The 9,400-nt window shown below is 26.4% G+C and overlaps 4 protein-coding genes across 4 annotated transcripts; 1 reads left to right on the top strand and 3 right to left on the bottom strand.

Annotated features, from left to right (window-relative positions):
- Positions 1-374: 374 nt before the first annotated feature.
- Positions 375-4,311, bottom strand: LOC108575587 (kinesin-associated protein 3). The gene is given in 17 exon segments (XM_017938412.1): positions 375-433; positions 629-770; positions 860-950; positions 1,025-1,211; positions 1,281-1,366; positions 1,464-1,568; positions 1,630-1,755; positions 1,845-2,010; positions 2,085-2,303; positions 2,386-2,626; positions 2,628-2,820; positions 2,890-3,217; positions 3,282-3,418; positions 3,491-3,697; positions 3,774-3,942; positions 4,014-4,131; positions 4,256-4,311. Coding segments are annotated over 16 exon segments (2,538 nt in total). The 5' UTR covers positions 4,282-4,311; the 3' UTR covers positions 375-433; positions 629-631.
- Positions 4,312-5,938: 1,627 nt separating this feature from the next.
- On the top strand, positions 5,939-6,795 carry LOC108575553 (probable uridine nucleosidase 1). The gene is given in 7 exon segments (XM_017938374.1): positions 5,939-5,943; positions 6,043-6,138; positions 6,140-6,158; positions 6,236-6,476; positions 6,479-6,530; positions 6,605-6,670; positions 6,672-6,795. Coding segments are annotated over 7 exon segments (603 nt in total).
- Positions 6,676-7,364, bottom strand: LOC108575582 (UPF0184 protein C9orf16). The gene is made up of 3 exons (XM_017938406.1): positions 7,133-7,364; positions 6,823-7,006; positions 6,676-6,754 (listed from the first exon to the last, which is right to left on the bottom strand). The coding sequence occupies exons 1-2, from the start codon at positions 7,248-7,250 to the stop codon at positions 6,840-6,842; spliced, it is 285 nt and encodes a 94-aa protein (XP_017793895.1). The 5' UTR covers positions 7,251-7,364; the 3' UTR covers positions 6,676-6,754; positions 6,823-6,839.
- Positions 7,365-7,781: 417 nt separating this feature from the next.
- LOC108575580 (dehydrogenase/reductase SDR family member 4-like) lies at positions 7,782-9,129 on the bottom strand. The gene is made up of 5 exons (XM_017938405.1): positions 8,914-9,129; positions 8,592-8,769; positions 8,257-8,481; positions 8,031-8,165; positions 7,782-7,949 (listed from the first exon to the last, which is right to left on the bottom strand). Exons 1-5 carry the CDS (start codon positions 9,027-9,029, stop codon positions 7,782-7,784), a joined length of 822 nt encoding a protein of 273 aa, XP_017793894.1. The 5' UTR covers positions 9,030-9,129.
- Positions 9,130-9,400: the final 271 nt, after the last annotated feature.

Below are 9,400 nucleotides of genomic sequence, written 5' to 3'. Positions count from 1 at the left end.
TGGGGTTTTTGAAGTTTTGTTTTTTGTCGTCTAACAATTTTTTGTTATTAAGTTCCATCCAACAAAATTATTTGTGTAGTACCATATTATACTAAAACTATGTTCAAATTAATCATTAATTTGCGATTAAGTAGTGTTATTGCACATATTAGTATTACATAATGCAAAAATTATTACATTATTAACTATAATAATTATTTTGTAAAGATACATGACTAGAAATCAGTCTAAACTAAATTTTCGTGTATAAATTAAATTAACTTATAAAAAGTAAAACAAAAAGTATATTACATTATGAGATCAAAATATTTTATCATGTACACCGTTTTAAAGCTTTTTAAAATTCTTCTGTGAATAAATAAACATATAGTAAACCATGTATGGGTTGTTACAGACGTCAATTTTGTTGATTTGATCGTGCAAAGTGCGTCACCTGTGGTGGAAGGACCAAATTAGGCGATCATAATGATGCATGAAATAGTTCAAAATATGGTTAAAAATAGGGCATGCAAAATGACTATCACGTAAATGATGTATATTTTTAAGTATTTTAAATAGAAGAAATAACATAACTTTATATTAATTTAGAATTATTGTTACAACTATAATTCTATATGATATTGATTACCTTTTATATTAATACATGCGAACTATCTGATTCAGGAAATTTAAGTTTAGAATTATAATACAGATCTTCAATACCGGAACCAACAGACATACGAGATTTAGAACGTGCCATAAGTTCTCCCATTTCATCAAAATCTTTATACCTAACATATAAATATAAAGAAATATAATATGTATCATTGTTACTTAATAAAATTATTCAATTTTAAGAATTGCAGTAGTTGGAGCTTACCTACTAACTGGTCGACTTTGATTTTCAGATGATTCTGAAGAATTTTTCATAATTGAAAATCGATCATCTGTATTAAATGATGCCACATTACCTATTAAAAATTAAATATTATTTCAATAACGAAATTATTGTTTTGTTACGTAAAATGTACTAAAACTCATTTACCAGATGGAAATAGCATTGTATGTTTCAAAAGATCACCATTCATAAATGGTGAAAGGCTATCATCTTCTTCGGGTAACAAATGATTGTTAACATCGTTTGTTATAGATTCAACCATTTCCAACCACTGCTGATTATGCGATCTGAACTTTTCTACTTTTATGCGAGCTGCCCAATTTTTATCACACGTCTAAAAATTCGCAGCATAAATTTATTTTTTATATCAAAAGAATAAAAAAATTATTTGAGGAATACTTACAGCAATAACATCCAAACATGCATCACATATTTTTCTAATTGCTGGATTTTTATCATGCATAAGATCTATTAAATATCCAGGTGCTTCTGCAAGTAATAAAAATATTTCAGTAACATGAAGCAGAACAATTTTTCTGTTATTAATGTTATATGTTAATAATAAAGCATAAAATTTGACTATTACCATTGCCAGTCTCGCGTATTAAATAATCCCTTGTTGAATCATGTTTAGATATTTGATAAAAAACATAAATTATTTGCAAAACCATTTCATCATCTTCTTGTTTTGCTGTAAAGATAATTCTCAGTATAAAGTAACATCCATTTTGCATTTCTAATAATACACAAACCTCTAAGAAGTTCAATAAGAGACAATAATATGTCAGCCTTGCATAAGAGACGTGCACAATCTTCGTCATAAGCCGCCGTACCCAAAAATATTACAATTTCAAGTACTAAATCATCTGGTGCTTTCCCTAGTTAAATGAATTGATAGTCAAGTTAAATGAAATTAAAATTTTAGAAATTTTTTTAAAAGAATTTCAATGTAATGCAAATATTAAACCTGGAACAAGATTATTGCGTATCCACGGAATCAGATCACATATGTGAAGTATTTGTGAATAATCCAAGACGGGCAATTCTAAATTACCTAGTACACCTATAACTTCAAGCACAAAATCTTGAGAATCTGATTGTTTTAAAGCCATGCCGAAATCACCGACAAATTCCTAATTGTAATTAGAAGCAATTTTTTAATACTTTTATTAACAATATTGTTTCATACTATAAACTGATTACTTACAACAAAATTCTCTTTTGTTGAATCATGCTGAGAAATATTTCGAATCATTTTCATTATTAAAGGATTTTGAGTTCGAAATGCTTTCTTTATAAGTCCTTGCAAACGATTATTTTCTACCATAAGTTGTGCATTTTTGCTGTTAATTGCCAGATTTATACCAAGCGCTATTAGTTCTAGTTTTGGTTGATCATCTTCAGAGTTTAAAATCATATTTGTTATCTTAAAAATGATTAAATAGTACATAATGTTTATGTAAATTATAAACGCTATTTATAGTTACAAATATTATTGTAATATTTACCATTTGAATGCACTCAGTATTTATGAACATAGCTTTTACTTTATCATCCATACTGGCATGATATAATAAACCCAAAATTGTGGTTTTATTTTTAATATCACTTTGACCAAGTAATTTAATTAACTTTGTTAACAAACCAACTCTTATCATTTTTGCTCTAAGCTTTGCATCAAACGAAAGATTAAATAGTAATTTTAAAGTACTTAGGACAAGATCTGCTTAAATATTACTTAGAATTTTCAATGAAAAACTTTACCATAAGATCTTTATTTTCACGAAATATAGACAACTTCTTTAGAAATACAATAACAAGTATTAACAAATCGGTATTTGCTCTATCCAATGTTTTGATTAGCATACCAATTACATTTTTTTTGCGCATCTTTCTTTCAACTTCCATATTTTCGGCGATATTTAGCAATAAATAAAAAGCAACTGTAACATAAATTTTTATAATATACTCAGAGTATATTAACAATACTGAAATTATCATAAATTACCAACCACGTAATAGTTGTTCCTGTTTTTTTGTTAAACTTTTAAATTTTTTGCGACTTTTTTCAAGTTCTTCTTTTAATTTTTTAATATCATTTTCAGTTACAGTAGGAGTTATTTCATTAGACCGCTTTTTAATTTCGTAATCTAAAGGACCATCCGTATTCCAAATATCATCAACAATTTTTGTTTTCTTGTCATAGTTATCATTTCCACTTGAAAAAAATGTTAATCCCGTAGTATTTTCAAAGTGCCGTCGACGTTTTTCCATATCATCCTTCCACTGATCGTATCGACGTAATTCAAAGTCTATTATATCCATACATAAAGATCCAATCTACATTAAAAAAGTTAATTATTAAATACATTTCCATTCTGTAATTAATTTATACTATACTTACGCGGTATTCAAGAACAATATTGTGAAACTGACTATATGTTGAGAAACAGAAGAAGATATACACAATCTTTGTAGATAATTCTATACTGCGCCTCCAGTCTTCTCTCAGAACTCTAGCTAAAGCACTTAACAAGGATTCTAGAAAGGTATTTATCAATTAGATATAAAATAAATAAATAAGCAATTAATTTATTATAAAATGTTCAATACCATTTTTTGTTAGTTCATGAAGATTGTCAGGTATTCTTGTTAGTCGTAAAATCAATGATGAACCTTTAATTTTTCCAGGTATTTCTTCATATAATAATTCAATATAGCTATCAACATTACTGATTACAGCACGTTCTGTTTCACCATTATCTGTAGATACTGAATTTGATGATGCTGGTCTTGAAGGTTGAGAATTGTTATCACTATCTATAATAAGATAAATATGCAGTAAGCAGAATAGGTGAAGCATTGAAGACAATGTAATATACATATAAAAACTTACTTGTACAACTATCATTCATTTTACGGTTTTGAAGATAATAAATCAGTTGTTCTACTTCACGAAGTTTTGATTCATGTATTAAAGAACATTTTTCAATCACTTCCTTAGCTAAAAGTGATACATTAGTGTCTGCATTTAAACTTTTTAGTCGAATTATTTTTTGACACTCCTAAAAATGAATTTAATTTATAATCATATAAATATTTCAATGGTTAGCAATAATGTATTTGTAAACCTTACCTTGCGATCTCCTAGCATAGGATCTCCTAATTCACCCAAGATTAATGCTTCAACATCATAATTTACTACTAGAGCTTTTTCTGTCGGATGTACATCTAAAGTACCAGATCTTACTTTTCTAAACATTCAAAATGTATTCGTTACGGTTTATCAATAATTAATAAAGAGAGATATAAAAATAAAAGAGATATAAAATAATTATACAATACATAATTAATAGTATAATTACGTAGTTTACCCACCGTTTCAGAAACTTCGCTTCATCCATTTTAATATTTTATTTCTAATTTAAAATATTAAAATGTTGTATATATTATGGCGTTATCTTATCAAATTTTTAGTAACTATTTCATTTTCGTAAAAAACAAAATCAAGGAGAGGGTCACCGTTTGCCGTTTGCTTCTTATCGTTCTGTTATTCTCAGCTATTATACTTTTTGTTAGTTCGAAATAACGCCATCTACTATAACATAATGCACTATATTCAAAATTCAGATTATACTTTGCATTGGATAAAAAATATTATGTTATAAACTATTCCTCCGTGTTCTATTCTATATATTTTCGATTATAGTTAAGAACACGCCAAGTATAAATTATAAGTCTTCATCATTATTTACAACCTTCTCCTATCCATACACTATGTTTGTAAGTTCATTGTGAGCAAAATCGATAAATTCTTGTATACCATTTTTTGCATTATCTCAGTATGTAAATTTTTTCCAGTTAAAAGTACCTGAAACAGATGATAACCTAATATGATAGTAATATTTGATAAATATAGAAGATATGGTAACATCTGCCACTAGAAAATCGATAGCACGCTAGGCAATGCATTCTGGACTGCATATGTTGCATCGGTGGTAGCGAACGTATTAAGAAGCGATGATGCCTTTCTGTAACTTGTAACGTAATTTTTTTAGCTAAGCAGTATACTATAATTCATCTTTTACTGCATTATTAGGTTTCAACAGTTTAAAATATACAATACCTTTCGTGTTTCATCAAATTAAACAAAAAAAATGTATATGTAGATGAAGTACAGAAAAAATATATTAGTCAAGAATGTATAAATATTAAAACTGTAACTCTTTTTCACAGAGCAATTAAATACGGTTATAGATATTATTAAAGATTATATAATACAATAGAATTAATTTTTTAGGAATATTCGTTATATAATAAGAAGTACAAATGTTAATAAGTAATTAATACAATAATTAAAATTTTTATTGTTGATGTAAATTAAGTTTACGGAAACTGCATTGTAACTGGAACAGATTTTGTCCAGACTATGTTTTAAATCTATTATACGATATGTATGTACATATATACATACTCTTACATACATGTACGTACTAACGGACAGAATATAATTCTTCACAAAAAAACTCTTATATCAATAAAAAGTATTTAGTAATAAAATAAAACGATAACTAAATTATATTCGATTGTATTTGATATCAGCAAATTTTCAAATTTGATATTCTTGACAATAAAATCTAGGTGTAAATTTTGATCTATATTTTTAATTAATTCCTTCAGAAAAAATCATATTTTATCAGCTAATTTTATATTATGCCGAATATCTTGCTTAATTATAATGTATGTAATTATAAATAAATCGTAAGCTTTATCTAATCGCATTTTAAACATTGCGTGCTTAATGTAATTAATATTTGTGTGCTTATCAAATATCTGCCATAACCAATCAAAATATTTCGAGTGATTAACATATGAGAATTATCATTTATTATTCCTTTTTCTTTCATTCTGTACATTTATCAGTTCATGGAGCTTCGGAAGCTTATTGGAACATGTACTTAATTGGTGATACTACTGACAATGAGTTATAAAATAATTAAAAATAATTAATTTTTGTATTATTGTACACTATTCCATTACCAGAAATCCAACAGTGTACTTATGTTGTATATATTTTTATTGCAATAAAAATAACTGCAAATTATTAAATGATAAATTATTTATATTATTAAAGAAAACAAACCATTTTTAAGTTAAAATGATAGGATTGCTGCTCATAAAGAACAAATTCAAATTAAAGGAATTACTTGTGTTAATGGAAATACAACAGTAGACAATGTAATTAAAAATGTATTTAGAACATGCTTGCAAAGTAACAGATGTAAGTTATAATTGGTTTAAAATTGTATCTAACTTTAATAAAATATATATTGCATTTTTTTATATTTTATTTTATAGATACCAGGTTTTCAAGGGGCACATGCACCTTTACTTTGCATTAAAAATGCTGAACAAGCAGCCAATTGTCAATATTTTGGTAGTGATGGATTTGGTGATGTATATGATACAAAAATAGATACCAGTAAATTACAAAAACAGCATGCTGTATGTGCTTTAAATAAAATTGTATCAGAATATCCAGATGAAGTTACTGTTTTATGCCTGGGACCTTTGACAAACATAGCATTAACCATGAAAATGTACCTGACTTTGTTAACAATGTAAAAAAGTTTTATATTATGAAGGGAAATACAAGGGTAATATTTATTCTTCTTACTTATATTAATTAATCATTCTTTTTTGCTTTTATTCATTTTCAATTTTTATATTAGCACAAGGAAATATGACACCTCAAGCAGAATTTAATTTTTACATGGATCCACAAAGCGTATACAGTTTTCAATACCAACAAAAAACCTTTGCAGCTGTTACCGTGGGAAATACGTTTAAAATCAATGTTAAAAACATCGTTAAAATCTGGAATAGTAAAAATATTAGTTTACTGTCGTACATTTTGAATTATTAATAAACTATACATTATATACCTGTTCAAAATACAGTATTACAAATCGGGCTTTACAGAATCTTGACATTCTTGAAATTGTTTTCTTGTTTCTCGATTTGATTGTAGAAATTCAATCAATTCTGCACGAATATCGTCATTTTTTTGTTCAATTTTATCCAAAACTGAATTAATTTTTTCCAGCTGATCATTTATAGCTTCGAATTCTAAAATGACATAATATAATACGCATATTTTATGTAGTAAGCAACATTTATACGTTTAAATATTTAAGAAAATAAAGGCATACTTATTCTGTCATGTATTTTTATGTACAAAAATATATTATTTACCGGCATTATTGCAATTTTCTTCGTTCTCTTCATTTTCCCATTCGTTTTCATCACCTTCGAGATTATTTTCTTGTGGCTGAACTGCGTTCTGTACCATGTTTTCATCTGCCATTACCATTATTTATCATTACTGTTCGTTGTGATCAAATAATGAATATACTACTATATTACATACATAGTAGTAAAAAAGTATTATTGATAAAATTGGAACTTAAAATGAATAAATATGTGCTTTTTGTTGCATATTTATAAAGTTGTATAATTATAAAATATAAAATTGTCTTCTGCACATCCATTATAAACATGCCTTAAAGGTAATGTATTCTACTTCGATATATCGTTCGATACATTGTTTAAAGCAGTACATAAGAAATAAAATTGATAGTTACAAAAAATTAGGTGTTGTTGAATGAAATTAAAACAATACAATTTTATATATATTTTCACTAATTCCTTTATATCATTAAAATAAATTCATGCTAATTTTCAAAAATAAGCAATGCTTATCAATTGCAATATTTTATTAAAATTTACAAATATATAAACAAAAACAATGTTTTATTTTTTTGTTATATAAATCATACATAGTTTTTAACAGCCTTTATAATATAATTTTCAGGATATATAAAAATATTTGTGTACAAAATGCTTAAAGCTTGCATGGCATTCCACCACTAGCAATAATAGTTTCACCAGTAATGTATGAAGCATCATCACTTGCTAAAAACGCAGCAACTCCTGCTATATCCTTTGGCTCACCAAACCTTTGCATTGGTATTGTTGATAACATTGTTTCTCCTAGTTCTCCTTCACAAAGCTATATAGAAGATATAAGTAATATATATGTTCATGTCATTTCACAATAAAACATTCTACAAAGAAACATAGAAATACATACTATTTTTGCAAACTTTGTCTTTATTATACCAGGTGCTATACAATTGACACGAATCCCTTCAGACACAAGAGTAGCAGCTGCTAATTGGTTTATTCCTAATAATGCAGTTTTACTAACACCATAAGCACCCAACAACTACAACATCACATATAAAATTTTAAACAAATAAATTGTTTATAAAGTTATAAAAATCTTATTATAACATATAAATTGAATAATTGCTTACAGTATATGGTCTATATGCTGATACTGAAGATACAAGAATTATTGATGGAGTTTTGCTTTTTCTTAAAAGTGATAAAGATTCTTGAAGCAAAAGAAATGTACTTTTAACATTAATATCAAAAATTTTATCCCATAATTCTTCTGAAGTATCAAAAAGTGTAGATGGATTTGGATTTGTGGCTGCATTTGATACAAGAATATCTAAACTACCAAATTCTTGTTCTGTCTGTAATGTTGTTAGTAAATTATATTTTATTTTATAAAGAGCTTATATTATGATTTAAAGTACTTTAAAGAGTTTAAGTATTTATATATCAAAATAAACGAACTATTTACTTTTTCCAAAAGTCTTTTCCTGTCTTCCTTTTTGCCAACATGACATATGGTACCACAAACATTTAAACCTGTAGATTTAAGTTGTTCTACAGCTTTCTTTACATTTGCTTCTTTACGGCTGCTGATCATTACCTTAGCTCCTTCTTCAGCTAAACGTTTTGCTATTGCAAAACCAATCCTAAAATAAAATATTTTAATATAATAAGTTCAGTAGTACTTTTTTTAATGATCAAGTGATCTTAATAATATAGCGCAAAAAATTAAAATATATAATTTGTATAACAAAATTATATTTTAAATAATACTAAACATGTCATTTTACCCTTCTGTCGATGCTGTAACAATTGCCACTTTTCCTTCTAATCGTTTACATTTTGTTTCCGCTAAATTGAGGCTAAGTTTCCGTACGCTTTGATGATTTAATGCAGAACGTAACATGATGATACACTACTTTCAAAATGTAAAATATTAAATAAATTTTTCTTGAAAAGTATTTTGTTCTGCTACAATGTCCCTTAAAGGAATGCTTAAATGGCTTTAAATGGCTGTCAATAAATACGAATAACATTGTAACGATGACAGGCATATTTTTTATCATTTTGCTAAAAGCAGCCGCTGTACAATCTATAATATTACATTTACATTTACATTTATTTATTTCATTTTGTTATTCATTTATTTTGATGATATTTATTGTAAAATATTAATTGTATACAGTTATGAATGTACAAGAATATATTAATATTTGAAATAGGTTAAGTACTACATGTTAAGAAAAATAAAAAAAGGAATAAAAACATATATGAAAA

Source organism: Habropoda laboriosa, unplaced genomic scaffold, assembly GCF_001263275.1.
Source record: "Habropoda laboriosa isolate 0110345459 unplaced genomic scaffold, ASM126327v1 scaffold186, whole genome shotgun sequence".
Taxonomy (NCBI): Eukaryota; Metazoa; Arthropoda; class Insecta; order Hymenoptera; family Apidae; genus Habropoda; species Habropoda laboriosa.
Note: the sequence above shows the minus strand (reverse complement) of the source record. Positions and strands in the feature narration are given on the sequence as shown.